Below are 18,364 nucleotides of genomic sequence, written 5' to 3' on the forward strand. Positions count from 1 at the left end.
AATAAGGGCAATGCTGTTTGTTTTTTGAAACATAATATATTTACCAATAAATTCTATTACTAAAGGTTTACGAATTCTATATGTTTATATTTTACGTGTGTGTGTGTGTGTGTGTGTGTGTGTGTGTGTGTGTTGCAAAAATAACAAACACAGATTAGAGTATTATGACTGGAATTCAAACCAAATTTAAAAAACTAATTTTTCACTTTTGCTATTTTGTGTAATACTAGCTGAAAAAAAAGCTTATTTTGGCGCTCCGAAACAGAGGTGTTCGCCTGCAGTGCATCCCTTGCAAGCCGGTTATCGCCGGCCCTGAAACTGAGCGCATTGGTTTTTACAAGTACTGACTTTTACACATTTATTTTCACACGAACTGATGTTTATGTTTGTTTATATATTATATTCCTATTGATTTAAGAATAACTTAAAACTGACGAATGGACACAGATCTCTTCTAGACACGTACGTAGTGTTGTAGGTAGGTTACACGTTTTTCTCATTTGTGTATGCCGGGCATTCGATTACGATGTGTTGTACATTTAAACTGTTAAAATACTTACCACACATTGGATCAACACTTCCAGTAATATGGTATTCATGTGTTAAGCGTGTATGTCCTAACGTCAGTCTGTTTATTATAGTTTGGTCTTTCCTGTTGCTACACTTATTCTTCCATCATGTAACTATTGTTTTTTGACTGAAGAAGCCACCATTCTTTCCATGTCGAGTTAATCCAGTGATGCAAATCTTTCTTATATGTAACTCTTTGTTATTAACTGAAGATTTGGCGGCAGCATCTACTCTTTCATTACCATGTATACCTATGTGATTATTGTATTTATATGATGGAATCCACATAAATTTTACAATGGCATTCTTTTGCTGAAGTTGGTACAAATGGTTCTTTATCAATCGCAACAATGGATGAGTTGGGTAAATGGTGCCTAAACTACTTATGGAACTTAAGGAATCTGTCATTATTAGACATCTATCTAAGTTAGCGTTGAGCGCATATTCTAATGCTTCGTAGATTGCGAATGGTTCTCCTGTATAAACTGTGCTAAAATTAAGGATTTTGTATGAAGCAGTATAGTCATTGTGTATGAAGGCATATCTATTACCTTTTTCTGATTTAAAGTCATCAGTAAAAATATGTTGGTAATTCTGGTACTTATCAATATTAATGTAAAATTGTTTAACCATAGAGTCTTTATTAAACTGATGACTAAGAAGTGTTTTCTAAGCATCCAAGGGCGAGCGGTTAATTGGTTGGTTTGGTATATTTTAGGGAATACAATATTATTACTGGCCATGCATCTATTAAGTCTTTCATTGAAAGGGAGTTTAGATCTTTTCTTTTGAAGATATATTGTACGGAAAAAAGAAGCAAAGACATTGTTTCTGACGGGATTTTCACTAACAACTGATGTTGTTAAATGCAATTTTTAGATTCCCCATGTCTCTAATAACATCTTTATCAACGTCTGTTTTGCCTTGCAATTCTTAGAAGGCACAGATTAAAGCAAAAATCTGAATTTGGTTTCGAAAATTAGTTTACGGATTTTAATATCAGATGTCGCTATTTGCGTTCATTCGAAGCCATGTTAGAGTTGCTTCCTAAGACAGAAAAGATTTATTTTCACGTTCAGAGCGATTGTGAATAGCCGTTCTGAAAAGCCCTTTTAGGGCGAAATACGTATAAGCGGATACACAGACGCACGGTACGTGAAATCAAATCTTAACTGTCTTTTTCCTTTTATTCCGATATACTCTGTACAGGTACTAGAAACCAATTTGCTAAGGATTTTTGCTTAGTTGAGGAGATATGTTATGGAATGAAATTTGAAAAATAAGAAAAATCTGGATTTGGTTTCACAAATTATTTTATATTACTTTACCTCTACAATTTTAGTTCATTTGATCCGTTTGTTAAACGTCATTTTATATCTTTATAACTTTTTTTATAATAAATCGAGAACGAATGAATCGATTTGGCTTATTTTGGTTTTGAAATAATTATTTGAATCCATAGGAAGTTTTAATAGATAAGAAAATATGATATATAATAAAGAGAGTAGTAGAAACAACGGTTTTATTGTCTCATACAAACATTTACATTATACCCTTATACAAAATATTTTATTAATACTCTACATCTACTAGAGTGGCAGTTCATTTAAACATAAAATGACGTTTAACAAAGGTCATGTCTATTTACTTTTTTCGTTTCGCATAAACTCGAGAAAATATGATGAAATTTAAAGTAAAATAGTAAAAGCAGTTTTATTTTCCCATACACACAGCTATATTATACTGTTCTATACCATATACCATTAAATATCAACTTTTATTAGTTGTATATGAAGTGTTTTAAAAAATGTGATTTTTACTCGAGAGTAAAATATTTTTATTTTTGACAGAATTATGTATGATTAGTATTAAAAAATAATTTTAAAATGCTTAACATTGTTTATTTACTTCATACCGTCCTCAGTTTGCACTACACATCACTCATAGGCACCGAAGTAATCGATTATCCCGAAGAGAATAACTGAACTGAGGCTCTAATAGAATAACTCTTAAATGATTGGATAAATTTCTGTAAGAAATGTATCCAGGTGTTGCTACGCCACTGGTAGCAATTAACTTACACGTCTTAAAATCTACCGACGTAAATTCTCCACAAAATTCTCATGAGAGCCGAAAATGTATTCAAAAGATATTTTTACCCACAGATTAACTTTCTCCGACCAATTCCAAAAATTTACTTGTTAGAAAAGAATTCAAAAGGTGGGTTTTACCTACCTCTGCATATAAATATCGAAGTTGTCCTCCGTCCCCCGCAAATCCCTTGCAATAATCAGGCATTCTTCTTCAGTGCCTTATCCGGTCCGGATGTTGGCGATCATCAAGGCTATCATGGTTTTGTTGACTGCTCTGCGACACAGCTCCGCTGAGGTCATCCCAAACCATTGTCGGAGATTTTTCAACCACGAGATACGACGGCGTCCCGGTCCTCTTCTGCCAAATACTTTACCCTGCATAACGAGTTGAAGAATTCGATATTTTTCTTCGTTCCGCATCACGTGGCCGAGGTACTCAAGCTTACGTTGTTTAATTAAATTAAACACTTCTTTATCTTTTGTCATGCGCTGTAGGACCTCAACGTTGGTGACATGGTCCACATAAGATATTTTTAGTATCCTTCTGTATATCCACATCTCGAAGGCTTCGATTCGTTTTTCAGTGGCTTGCGTCAGTGTCCAGGCTTCAACTCCATATAGTAACACTGGAAGAACGTAGCACCTCACTATCCGCATCTTGATTCCCAAACTGAGATCACTGCAGCACAGCAAGGATCTCAACTTAATAAATGTAGACCGTGCCATTTCAATTCTGGATCTAATCTCTTAAGCGTAGTCCCATTGTACGTTGAGGGTAGTTCCGAGGTAAGTGAATCTGTCGACTCTCTGGATCTCTTCGCTACCTGCCATTAGTGCCCCGGGATCTAAATTTGTACGGCTGACAACCATGAATTTAGTTTTCTTAATAATGAGGTTCAGTCCATATGTTACGCTCACAGTTCGCACTCGGTCTAGTAAGGCCTGCAGATCGTTTAGGCAGGTTGCTAGTAACACAGTGTCATCGGCGTAGCGGATATTATTGATGTATTCACCGTTAACTCGGATTCCCATGTCTAGGTTTGTGAGGGCTTCATTAAAAATCTCCTCAGAGTATATATTGAAAAGAGTCGGCGATAGCACACATCCTTGCCTTGCCAGTCAGGCATTGCAATCAGAATTTTAAGTAGTCAGTATAAAATTGTATCCCAGCTGAGCTGGTCGCTTCTTGTTTAGAGTTTGAACTCTCGCATATAAGTTATTGTTACATAGCTTATAGTTAAAAGCTAAACGCTCATTCTTAATCAAGTATTCTAATATTGAAGAAAACATCCTTAGTTGAAGAAATAATAATTAGTAACATTATAATCTGTATCAGTGCGCGTATAGCGTGTCGCTAGTGTAAGGTGGACAGTGATCGGCGGTTTCAATAAAAGAACTTGCGCTAAAACTTTGGCGAGATATTAACTTAGTTGTAATAACATTCAATTGTTAAACCACGTATTGTTTAAATTGCGTGTGTTGTTATTTCCACGCCAGTCCTTCAAGTTGGAAGTAATTACATGATTTAGTACGCTCTAAATGGTAGCAAGATCGCCATCCTAATTTGTTGGATACATGTCCGTTTAATTCTACCAATGATGAATCCAGATTGGGTTTGGTTATGGACGCTGGTTGTGCAAAGGTGAGAAGGCGGCGTGAGAAAAGACGGAATCCTCAATTTTCTATGGAAAGACGTGTGCATCAAATTATTGGAATTATGGTTTGAAGAGCTATTGCCTATAGAAAAAGACCATCAGGAGGTGGTGAAATTCACGTGTTTTGCTTTATATACGAATGTTCTTCAGCCTCCTAAATCTCCAGATCTTTCACCAATTGAACGAATCTGGAACATTATGGAAGAAAGACTACTCCGTTTACTTTATCGTCCACCAACTCTAGCGGCACTTCGGCACGAGAAGTAAGTAGACTGGGATGAGATATCTTAAAAGGAAAGCGATTATCTCATTAGACGTATGTCAAGACGTATTTAGTGCAGAAGACATCGTGAAGGTCCAAAATATTATTACTTTTTTAAATTTTTTCCAACCGTTGGATTTTTCTGAAATTTTAATCAATTATTAACCTAAAGCTAAGAGATATGTAGGTATACAAAAAATCGTTGCCATCAATTCAGTATTAGGTATTGGGTGTTCTTTTTACTATATTACTTAGTATACATAGCATATGATAGATGGTACATAAGATTTAAGTTTCTTGGCAGTTCTATTCTGATGAAATAACATAAATTAAATCAGTGACTTACCATCCTTAGATCACCCTTTTTGGCAGCTATTAGCAGACTTTCGTTGGGTTTCTCATCCAAGTAACTGAAAAAAGGCAAACGTACCAGAGTACAATGAACGAAAGTGCCGTATCGGCTAAAGTAATCATATATAGCAAAGAACCTTACCTATAAGCATTGTACGAATCTTGATTCAAACCAAACAATCTCTCAGTGATGCTGCATGCACAGTCCTCATTAGTGTGAGAATATAATATAACAAAACGCAGGGTTCAGTGAAGATGATTTTTGTTTAAGTTAGAGCGAGAATTTAGTACAACAGTATACAAGAAAAGTATGTTGATTACTATAAGTAAAACAAGTATTTAGGTATGTTTTATATCAAGAAAAGCTTTTTCAGGACGAATTAATACATATTTTTCTCGTAACAGTTGTATTAAAACTTAATTACCATAGCCAGCTACATAGAACACTAGAACCGGCCACCTCTTGGTTACTAATTCAGTTAATTGTCAAAATGTTTCTGCATTATTTACTTTTTACTGTCAACGAAATCCATAAATGATGAATTAACTTAATCGTTACGTAGTTATTTTAAATTGTACTACAACAAAGATCTGTTTGAAATCTGTGTGTCGGCTATGAATTTCGGTTGTTTTACTCACGATATCTGACTGAACATTGAATGTAAGTTACCGATAGGGCCAACAAAGCTAGAGCCAAAGAATAAATCTTGACTTCGTGTTAAATACAGTTATTTCTCAAGCATAAACCTTCTTTTCTAACTGAATCGAACGTGTCCTGAATGCCAAAAGTTTTCGACTTTGTAGGATAAGACTATCAGTCCCAGTCTTGTTTTATTAGCTATTCGAGTCAAGACAAAGTTAATGAACAGATAACTAGAAGTATTTTTATTGGATTATGGTACCTCCCTAACAAACTTTCTATTTTAGTGGTATTTAGAAAGGGTTGGGTATGGAGAGGAAGTATGCAATACAATATTAATACAAATATCATTATCAACTAAAAAACAATTTCCTAATAATGATATAACAACTTTTTTTCATGTATTAGATGATATAATTTCCAATCCGTACTAGTACATTTTTTATGACTGAGACTCTCCAACGTAATGTCATGAATCAATGAAAAAGGACTTCAAAATATTTTACAATTTTCTTGTCACAAAAATTGCTGTAATTTTAATAAACCAATAATGTCGGTACATTCCTTGGAATCAAAATGTAAATGAAGAAGGCCAGACAGATATAGACTCCTACTGGACCAGAATAAAGGAAGACATTGAAGCAGCGGCGAAAGATGACATAGGAACAGAAATTTGTGCCCGTAATTGGTTTGACGATAAATGCAAGAATGCAACAAAAGAAAAAAATTAAGCCTACAGAAAGATGCTTACCCGATGAACTAGAACAACTATAGAGAATTACCAAACACAAAGAAGAGAATAAAAGAGGATAAAAAAGAAAAAAAAACGAAACCACCTAAATGAGGAATTTAATATATAGAAAACCTCAACAGAGAGAAAGATTTCAGAACATTCTATAAGAAGGTTAACATCAACAGAAAAGAATTCAAGGCAACCACAAGACAATGCGGCAGTCCTAATGGCAACCTATTAACAAAAAGGGAAGATGTATTGAATGGATGGGTGGAATAATTTAACGAGGCACTTAATATAGAGGACGAAGAAGAAAACCTGGAAGACGAAAGAGATGAGGTAAGAGAACCAGACGAGAGGGAAGAGGAACCACCAACGATTCTTAAAGTTAAAGATGCAGTTAAAAAACCAGCCAGAAAATAATCACCCAGAATAGATAATCTCCCAGCTGAACTATATAGAGAAAGTGGCCGTGATACCATAATGACATTACAGCAGCATACATAAAAAAATATGGACACAAAAATCCCTCCCCAATGCTTAGAATATTGGAATAGTTTGCATCATACACAAAAAAGGAGATATCTTTGAATGCTTTAATCACAGAAAAATTACGCTTCTAAATGCAGCGTATAAAATATTTTCCACAGTACTATATCACTATGGCACTATATGCAGAACGAACAAGAGGAAAATACCAGGCTGGTTTCAGAGGTGGTAAATCGACAATTCATCATATTGCAACCCTGAAACAAATTTTGGAAAAAACACTGGAATATGGCATTGATACTCATCATATATTTATAAACTACAAAGCAGTATACGACTCTGTGAATAGAAGAGAAATGTTCAAAGCAATGAAAGAGCTAGGAATACCAAATCAGTTGGCAAATTTAACAAAACTAACTCTTAAAAAAGTTGAATGTAGAATACGAATTCAGGGGGAACTATCTGAACCTTTTAAAACAAATAATGGGCAGCGCCAGGGAGACCCTCTCTCCTGCATACTATTCAATCTGGCTCTGGAAAAGTAATACGTATGTCATAAATCACAACCACTGGTTCAATATATAATTAATCAGTGCAAATTCTGGCCTATGCTGATGATATCAATATTTTTGGGAAAACGGAAAACGCTGTATGAGAGGCGTATGTAGCATTAAAAGAATCAGCTACAAAAATGGGTTTAATAATTAACAGCAACACAACGAAGTATATGAAAACAAGCACGCAACCACAAATTCTACGACCACTTGTTATAGAAAACGACGTCATCGAAGCAGTGAACGAATTTGTATACCTGGAAGCGCTCCTTAACACTGAAAATACTACCGCAGAGATAAACCGCAGAATTTGCACGGCCAACAGACTATTTTGGGCTCAATATCTTCCTTAAATCCACAGTTATATCGAGAAATACAAAAATAAAACTCTACAAAACAATAATACACTCAGTCCTAACATATGGTTCAGGGACCTGGACTCGAACAAAAAATAATGAAAACATGTTAGGATGTTTCGAAAGAAAAGTACTAAAGCGAATCTATGGAGCAGTGAATGACAATGGAGTGTGTAGAAGACGATACAACTTCGAACTTTATAGAATATACCAGGAACCTGATATCGTAAAACATATAAAGATAGTGTAACGATGCTCTGATCGTTTAACAGTTCGAACCGTGGGAGTGGCAATATTTGCGCATCCACTTCTACAACGTGACGGCGAAGTGGGATTCAGAACGGCTATTTAAGGCGTGTGAATAGCGGAATTAGAGAGTCTTGTAGCTAGCGCTCTAGGCTCCCTGACTCGCCGGTGTAGTGAACCTGCGAGCCATCCCGGACAGAGAGATTTCCGTATTGAGGATCATACTCTGTCCTTAACCAAGCGGAACCCATCGGTACTGTGTATTGAACATTACCGTGGATCTGCACAGAGCCAAGCCGGACAGAGAGATTTCCGTATTGAGGATCGTACTCTGTCCTTAGCCAAGCGGAACCCATCGGTATTGTGTATTGAACATTACCGTGAGTCTGCTATTTCATTTCTTTATTAGTAATAATTAGTTTCTTTTCTTTTATAGACGTTCGCCGGGGAATTCATTCATCGCGGGACCCAGACGGGAACGTAGAATTCATTTTATTTTTGTTTTATAAGTATACAACGTAGAATTCCTTTTTTATTTTTTATTTATTGTATATATACTAAATAGATTTATTTTTATTTCAAACCTGTGTTTTACTGAGTCTGTCGCCCCGAAAGAGCTACCCATCACAATAGGACGTCTAAGGAGGATAGGGAATGTAATGCGAATGGAACAAAATGACCCAACTAGAAAAACGCTCCTTGATAGACCCATTGGCCAGAGAAAAAGAGAAAGACTTAGAGAAAGGTTCTTTGATAACATCGATGAATACATGAGAAATATGGGAATACGTGCTTGGCCGAGAAAAAAGATGGATAGGGACGACTGGAGGGAAATTCTTGAGGAGGCTTGGACCCATGCAGAATTGTAAAGCGAGAATGATGATGATGATGATAATGTGGGTACATAATCTGCTCACATATAAAATGTTATCACTAAGAAGTAACGAAGATTCTTAGAAAAGATTAAAATTTTCAATCCACATAAACATTATCATTGTCAACTATTGATAATGATAAAAAGCAATATTAAATGAATGAGTTCATGCGCAATAAAAATGACACAAACGTTTAGTTTTACTTCTGTTAAATTAAAGTACGTTTGAAGATTGTAGTGTTAACTGTACATGACGCTCTTGTACATGAACATCCCACTAGTACTGTTTGTAGTATAGTTTCTAATTGTTTCATAACTGGAGTTATAGAAGCAACGAAAGAAAGAAACTATTACAGAAGCATCGAAAACGTAAACACCGAATAAAAAATAAAATAGTTTTACATCGAATAAAAAAGAATTCGAAAGCTGACAAATTTTGGACATGTAATGACACATTGAGAAAAGCATAAATATGTACACGTCATAACACAGGGCAAGATCGCCGGAAGACAATGCCAAGACCGAAGAAAATCATTAAAGGTAGAAAATCACCGAGACAGGTACCGTAAAACATGCGCTAATTTATTTTGAGCTATCGTAAACATAATTACTACGGACAATCTGATCGTCAATCTTCGACAATCAAACACGTACTAGAAGAATGAGAGATGGTTTAACAACAATGTTAAGAACAATATTTTTTCAATTGATTTCTGTTAAGTAGAATAATCTTTGTTGTAGTACTTGTATTCTTGTATTAAAAAAAAATCTGAAAATGTTTTCTTGTAACATGTCTAAGGTAAATATTATGTTTATATGTAATTAAGCCACAATTGATTAAATAATTGAATACATTTCTGATGGACATTAACAATAAAGAAAAATCAATCAAATTCACCATGGAAAAAGAAAATAACAATTCACTTCATTTTCTGGAGGTGCTAATCACAAATGACAATACTATGCTTTGCTACCAGCATAAGTATAAGTTTATAGAAAACCAACACACACCACCAGATATTCAAATAAATTACCACTCTAACAACAATGCCAACCTCACATCATTATATAGTAGAGCCCAAAACACCTGCTCCAATGAAAATGTATTTCAGGTAAAAAACCATCTACTAACAAAATAACCTGACCTAACCTACTAACAAAAATTGTAACAAAAAATAATTGCACATTATCATTTATAAACAAGGAATTTCACAAGATTTAAGAAAAGAAACAACAAAACAACACGAGCAATCCAGAAACGCTCACAAGAAGGGATTTAAAGATGACTAAAATACCATAATGTAAAAGACTTATCGGAAAGTTTAAAAAGGATAGGAAATAAGTACAACATTACAACAACATTTAAAACAACCAATACACTAAGATCTCTCCTGTCCAAAACCAAACCTAACAACACACAAGAGAGATCAAAGAACTGCATCTATAAAATACCCTGTGAATGCAACAATTTTTCTAAGTGGGAGAAATCGCAAGACCACTAAGTATTAGGATAAATAAGCATGAAACATACATCAAAAACTGAGACTAAGTTACAGATTACACAAACATCCCTGGGACAATGGACACAGAGGACAATGGAAAAATTCATCAATAATCATGAAAGAAAAGACATGAAAACGAGAAAAATCAAAGAAGTAGCTATCATCCTACTTAATGAAGACAAGTGTAGCAAAACCAACAGCAGCATGTGACAGGCTCTGGTTGCCAATACTAAAAAAATCAACAACAAGAATATACCAACAGTAGCGGATTAATAGAAAGTCAAGGACACATCATCTACAATTTAATCAGCGAGAAGAGAAAAGGGATATGTCACAAAAATCAAGTAAGCGGTAAATAAGATAAAACTTCCTCTGTTGGAAACTATCCCGTATTTATCACAATTTTAATTACCACTGTACAGAACAATCCACCACTGATAAATATTGATGCACCATTTAATAAACGCAACCATCCTGACCTATAAAGCCTGACCTAAAGAGGTCAGGAAATAAATATTTTTTTATTGGACATATCCAGTTTTTACACAACATTATTATTTTAGGATTATTTATTATGATATAAACAAAACAACACAAAATACCAAGATAAAAAAAGAGTAAATCAAAGTTCTTCGGCTTCATCTTCACCTTCTGCCAATTGGTTATGTAAATAAGGAATCATAAAATATCTTGGATCAAGGAATGTTCTCATCCAAGTGGGCTGAATATTTCAATAGATGTTCTAATTTCTTTTTTTTAATCAGAACTCTGAGTTGAGGATAGGCCAAGTTGACAGGCAGTGACTACTTTGGTGCATGTAGAAACATAAAATGTATGGTGAACAATTCCATCAATAAATTCATGAGCAACAATTTGACCTTTTGCCTGAGAGTTACAAGAAAAGTGCATGAACTGGCTGATAAAAAAAGAAACTTTTATTCTTTGGGAATATGCCTATCTAGTGATCCCTGTGATAAAACATTTCTTTTGTAATATTTAGTCCACCAGGACTTATAATCTTTAATAATACTATTATCATTCTCGATCAGATGGATATTGAAATTTCTTTTAGTACTGACAGTTATAATGAGTCTTTTAATGTGTAAATCCTATCAGCCTTTCTTATTGTTCTCTTTGCTACAGCAAAGTTACGGTCACAAGGCATGAACGAGTAACCACGAATAAGGTAGTACTGGTTCACTGTTTCAAATCTTCTGAGGTCTGTTAAAGTTCTGGCGAACTTTAAAACTGTGTGGTTTTTCTTTTGACCTCAAGCTCCATCAGAGAAAATGTAAAAGTTTTTCACTTCCTCAGATACATATGTTTTAATATAATCCATGATGAATGAAGTCACCTCTTTAGGGCTTTTTTGCCTAATTCTTCGTGATACACGTAGAAGTAGCTTTTACCGGTTTTAAGATCGTGAATGTTTACATGCCGACTCAAAACATACCGACTATCAGTTAACTCAGATAAATGTATCTGGATAAATGTTACTGGTAGAGATAGATTTTGCATAGTCAATGCATATTTCTCCTACTGGTAGATCCACTTTGGTAAGGTCCACTAACTGATTTATTTTAGCAAAAAACTTTTTTGATCAACGTATATGCACCATCTTTTCAGCTATTTCTACCCTCTTAGTATTATCATTCAAATATTGGAACTTTATTTTTAGATCTATCAATCTCAGATCGGTCAATCTGAGACCTACCAAAGCGTAATTAATAGAAATCGGTGAGGACAGCTTTATAAAATACATATTTAACAGAGACATCTGGAAATTTTTCCAAAAATAATGAATACATTATTTTCATATTCAGTTTTCCGTTCAAATATTTCACTTCGCATCCAGTGTAGTTTGACAGAAAATGACTCAATATGGACTTTTATATTATCGACTATTTCTTTAGGTTTTACATTAGCTGGTTTTTGTTTTCCTCTCATCTCAACAGCCTTTTTCAAAAAGAGTATTCATGTGGTTTTCTCCGGTTATCTTCAGTGTTTGGTCTAGGACGCCGCCGTGCAACTGTCAATATTTCAATAATAAAGATAACCGTCTTGAGCATTTTTGTTGCCTAATTTATAAAATTTTGTACAAATCTTTTCTCTACATTCACGAGTAATTACAAGAAAGCAGTTCATGTTACATCTACAATGTAATAAGTCTAATAAGAACTAAATATTTGACCAAATTTGAGGTTATAAAAACATACCTGCATGATTCTTCGATTGTTTCGCTTGGAATAGTACGACTTTTATAATCAGTATACTTTTGTCCAGATTGTCTTGCTTTTTTCCTAATAACATCCTTCCAACACTCTGGATTTCGTCTTTTTTTACTTTTTAACCGGATTTTCTATCTTGGACACCTTCAATAGTGACGAACGGCAAATGTATATTGGGACAAATAGACACGCGTAGTAGCTTTTGTAGAAAAAGTGAACATGTCCGGTTTTCCGCAATACCATAATTGTTAATAGACATAAAAGCATTATTACTGTGAAGATATGTCCGGTTTCTGTACAAAACGGCGCTTATTTGTACTTATAATGGATTTCTGTTAAAATGTCAAAAATGACTAAAGTATACAACACACAGTACATGTAATACATAAACAGATAATACACAAACGCATAATACCTACACAAACAAATGATAGATAAACACACACAATAATAATTTGATATTCAGAAGGCACAAACACCACTCTCATAATTTTCAACTAAAAGCATAGTTATTTGCCTACAAGATCGAGGTTAAAGTAAGTCACCCGTCAAGTTTGACGGGTGACGTCAACAACCCTAAACAACTTTCGGATACAAAAACACACCTCAATATTTTTTGAAATAATCTTTTTTGAAAACGTTTTCAGAAGTGCAATTCGAAAAGTCAAACAGTAGTTAAACATGTCATTTTTATTACAATCAATTGTGACTTAATCATATCTAAACATAATATTAAACTGAAAAAAATTCATAAATCATTTACTGTGGAATAAAAGTCTTCAAATTTGAACTACGAGAAAGAAAAATAATAGAATAATTAATTACCAAGTTTTTGGGGAATAACATAGTCTTTTACTTGAAGACTATGCAACAATTCACTAAACTACAAAAACCTAGCATACTGTTGCGTGAAATAACTATTTTTAATTTTGAAGATAGGATATCCGTTCAATAGAGGAACGAAAGTTATTACTCCCGATAGGTGCGGCTGTCATTATGCATTCTTTTGGTTAATATTAAGTTTTGCATTTTCCCATTTTTACATAAGAGACATGTGCTCTTTTATGTCTGTGATGTTGTCATAAAATCATCTCTGCATTGTTACTTTTATTAAATATTTTCTTTCACCCTTCATGTTAGTTTTTTCTTGGTGTCATACTGTAACACTGTATTTTACATGTTTTTGGGTGTATTAAAACATAAAGTTGTGACCTATATAATCTAAACGTTTCATGTTGGGGTCATCATTATTGCAATTACTCTTTAAATCGTTTTTCGTGTTGGTCATACAAGGAAAGTGATGTTTTTAGTCGTTTTAGTATAGACTGGTTGTACAGATTTTGCAGAATTAATAAAACACTCATATGGAAGTAAAATAATACGGAGATTAATGTCAGTAATATAATTACGTTATTTTATTCATATCTCCATATCTCTAAAAAAGAACTTGCTCAGTAAAGAGTGTTTCCCTTTTACCTGAGTAATTACATTACGTTCATTATATATTCCATTATAAAAAATAATAAGGCAGCTATAGAAAGGACTCAAACGAAAACATTTTTTTCTCGAGAATAACGAAAGATTTTCATCCCCGAACGAGAACTTTTGTAGATAGCACAACTGTTGACTTAACCCACTTCTCTCAGAATTCACTCCATTATTTTTTAAGTGGCAGGAAGTGCCAAACGATATTTCGTCTAAAAAGCTTTTAGGCCTATTTTGAGCCCTTTAATTCTCCTGAACAGTTTCCTAGTTTTCAAAGGCAATATAAAATAATAACGTATAATATAATAAAAAAAAAAACAAAACAAAAGCGCAAAATATATAATATATATATATATATATATATATATATATATATATATATATATATATATATATATATATATATATATATATATGTAAGAAAGGGATCAAAATCATATATTTCCTCGTATCCTCCCGATTTGAACCCGAATGCTTCCGATCTAATTTAACTCTTTAAAATAACACACATGTTTTATACGTAAATTTTAATTTTGTCCGCAACATACGTATTCGTATACCATAATAGTAAAATATGCGATAATTTCAGTTGATGCTATGATCATCCCCTTTAAGATATTATCTCGAGTATTGCGTTTAACATTACAAACGTTGAAATAAAAAAAAAATTCTCGGGAGCTAAATATGAACATCTTACCACGACTCAAGCAAAATAAAATAAAAAATGAATGGATGAATTGGAGTGTGGAAATGGGGAATGTGGAATTGGAACAAGGAGAAACGATTTCAGTAATCGCATGCTGTAACATTGATGGGTCCTATATGCCACCGGTGTGCATTTTTAAAAGTAAAAACAAAAAATTGGAATTTAAAGAATGTGTGCCACCTGGTGAAATAGTATTTATGGGTAAAAAATCAGCGTATGTTACCAAGGAATTTTTTTGTGATGGCTTAAAGAACAACTTGTTTCAAGAAAACCGATAAAAATGGTGTTACTACTTTGTATGACCACTCTTCCCATTGTAGTAGTGTCGAAACATTAGAATACGCTTCCGAAAATGATGTCATTTTGTTTTACCTTCCAAGCCACACCACTCAGTTTTTACAGCCCTTTGATAGGGCTGTAAAACTTTGATAGGTTGAAGGAGACTTTCGTGAGGTTCGAGAAGGAAGCAGAGAAGATGGGGCTCCATATCAACGAAAACCAGACGAAATATATGTATATGAGCCGCAATAACCAAAGCAGAGACAGAATCGGTCAGAACATCACCATCGATGACTTTAACTTTGAGCGCGTTAGAGAATACAAGTATCTTGGAACAACAATAACTGAAGACAATAACGGATCACAAGAAATAAACAACAGGATCCAGGCCGGCAACAGATGCTCCAAAACCTTATAAAATCAACTTACTTTTACTTTTTCGTGTCTGGATCCGACTACAGTTTTTCTGCCCAATATCGGGCTACGTCTACACCCTTTGTATTTGCGAGCCATAAATCATCGAGGGTGCACTGTGATGGGCAAAGTCTGCATACTCTCAGGTGCTCCACGTTCTGTATTTCCCCACATTTACAAAGTGCGTCGCTGTCTGTCTTGATGCCCCATTTAATGAGGTTCTGTTTTACAGGGGCAACACCTGTGCGTATGCGATTCAGTGTCCGCCAGGTACTCCAGTCCAGGTTCATTCCATGAGGTCGTTCTGGATGTAGGGGAACAGTTCGGGTGGTTCGACGCTGACATTTCTGATAAACCTTTTCCTTGATTTAAGTCGGCTGATTCCTGGCGGTTCGTCAAACCCGTATAATTGGTGCCTTTCATCGAAAGTTTGCCTGAACTTCTCCACATATTGTGAGGCGCATCTACGGTCATCTGGTGATGAGAATCCAGCTACCCGGTACAGTAGAGGTAGGGGGTAGGCTTCATACAACCGGTAATTATTCTGGATGTTTCATTTAACGCCGTGGTGACTTGTTGGGCGTGTCTAGATCTACCCCAGACGGGACAAGCATATTCCCCTGTTGAAAAACATAAGGCCTCAGCTGTTATCTTCAAGACCTGGGGGTTTGCACCCCACTTGCTGCCTACAAGTTTCCGGAGAAGGTTGTTTCTCGTAGAAACTTTTTGTCTTGTGCTCTGACAGTGGAATTTATATGTTAGTGACCGGTCTAGTACTACTCCAAGATATTTGGGCCTATCAGTATGTTTCAAGCGTTGTCCCTCCCAAGAAACATTCAGCTTTACATGCGCCAGTTGGTTGTTGAGATGGAATGCACATACTTGGGTTTTAGTAGGGTTTGGCTTTAATGAGTTTTGTTTGTAGTAAGTTGACATCATGTTTAAAGCCTCTTCCAGTGTCGACTCTACTTGTATGACTGTTTTCCCCTTTACGGCTATACCAAGGTCATCAGTGTAGACAAAACTCTCAGTCTGAGGGTGCATTGGTGGGTCGTTGGTGTAGATGTTAAATAAGGACGGCGCCAGAACACTTCCTTGAGGTAGGCCACTTTTTTGGGTTCTCCATCTGCTCTTCTTTTTATTTAGCAAAACATAGAAACATCTATTACACAATTATAAAATCAAAACAACTAACAAGACGTACTTAGATACAGGTATATAAAACAATTATAGAAAAATCCTAAGAAAGATCTTTGGCCCTGAGATGGAGAAAGCATCAGGACAATATAGGATAAGAACTAACAAAGAGCTCGAAGAACTTTACCCAGACGCCAACATAATAAAAGAAATAAAGTCCAGAAGACTCCAATGGGCAGGACCCCTCAGAAGACATTCTGACGAACGAACGGTAAGACTGGTGTGGGAGGAAGTCCCAACTAGAAGGAGACCACGCGGACGCCGTCGTCTCCGGTGGCGAGATAATATAACAGGAGACCTAAGCACTATGGGCGTGGAGAATTGGATGGACGTTGCTCAAGACAGAAAACAGTGGAGGTATGTTGTCGGGTCTGCTAAAACCCACGAAGGGTTGTAACGCCACGGAGTAAGTAAGTAAGTTTGATAGGGAATTTTTTAAATCGCTACAAGCTTTCTATTACCAGTCGTGTAATTTATATTTAAGAGGAAACCCAGGACGAAGAATAAGTAGACTTTAATTTTTTCGACTCTTCGCCATAGCTTGGGAAAAATCAGCAACAGTTCAAAATGCTGTTTCATCATTTAAAGCTACTGGTTTTGTTCCATTTGATCCGTCTGTAATTCCAGAATACGCTTATTTGGGTACAAGCAGTACTAATAACAATTCACAAGCAAATTCCGAAAGAGTTCCGGACCACATTCCCAAACCTTCAGTTGATATAAACAAACCAAAGTGTTCCAGAGATATTACTCCTCCGTCTGCAGAAACAGTCATCACAGAAAAGGACCCAGGGAAAGTTATTAGATATCATTTCGCCTGCACCTGCATTAACTAGTCAGAAAGAGAAGTAAGCAAGCAACTATATTAACCGATAGCGCCATTATGGATAAAAAAAATATTTGAAACTAATCGAAAAAGAAGAAAACTACTACAGTATCGAAACGTAAAATTAAGAAACCATGCGCTAAAAACAATACGAAATATCCTCTGATGAAGACCATGAGGACGAATCATTTATTTATGACGATTCTTCCAGCGGCGATGCAGAAAGAGCAGCATGTGTTAGCTGTGGTGAAGGATATGAAAAGACCACCAAGAGCGAAGACTGGATTCAGTGCGTCAATTGTACGCGTGGTATGCATGAGGGTTGTACAAAATACATAAATTTTTGTGATGTGTGTGAAAGAAAAATATGTAAAACTAAAAATTAATATGTAGACTTTATATTATTAAATATGAGCACGATATCTCACCTTAGGTGGCGAGTCATTTTCCCTATATTGTAGAGGAGAGATGGCTTTTATCTTTAAATATATTCTGCTCGTTTTATTCATTTTTTTAGAAATAACATCTTTAGTTTATTATTAAAAGGAAGTTAGCTGAATGCTCCATAACTTCATAGTTTACACGGTTTTGTATCTTTTTAAATAAATATTATAACGAAGTCCTAAAATTTTGTACGCCATCTCTCCTAGAATTACCCTATATACAAAAAAATAGAAGATACAAACAATATTTGGGACAAAAGCGTTTTCGAGTGTAAAATAAACAACAGTTCATTCGTTTAGTATTCATTCATAGGTATGTTAAAAACATATTTAGTTTAGACAAATAAAACATATAACGAATTGACAGGTCTTCTACTGAATTTTTTACCAGAAACATAAAAGTATTTATGTAAATAAGATTTTAAATTTATGCGCATAGGGTTAAATTACATGTATAGTAC

At 34.9% G+C, this 18,364-nt stretch overlaps 1 protein-coding gene across 3 annotated transcripts in view; it reads right to left on the minus strand.

The window, feature by feature from the left end:
* The window catches only part of rdgA (retinal degeneration A), a 604,783-nt gene that overhangs the window by 11,267 nt on the left and 575,152 nt on the right, over nt 1–18,364 (minus strand). For 2 of the 3 annotated variants that reach the window (XM_072538847.1, XM_072538841.1), the window contains exons 17-18: nt 5,074–5,124; nt 4,927–4,990 (exon numbers count right to left, since the gene is read on the minus strand). In XM_072538847.1, coding sequence (XP_072394948.1) covers nt 4,927–4,990; nt 5,074–5,124 — 115 coding nt within the window. The remainder of the gene's footprint in view (nt 1–4,926; nt 4,991–5,073; nt 5,125–18,364) is intronic. The other variant, XM_072538849.1, reaches the window with a different exon arrangement.

Source organism: Diabrotica undecimpunctata, chromosome 1, assembly GCF_040954645.1.
Source record: "Diabrotica undecimpunctata isolate CICGRU chromosome 1, icDiaUnde3, whole genome shotgun sequence".
NCBI classification, from domain to species: Eukaryota; Metazoa; Arthropoda; class Insecta; order Coleoptera; family Chrysomelidae; genus Diabrotica; species Diabrotica undecimpunctata.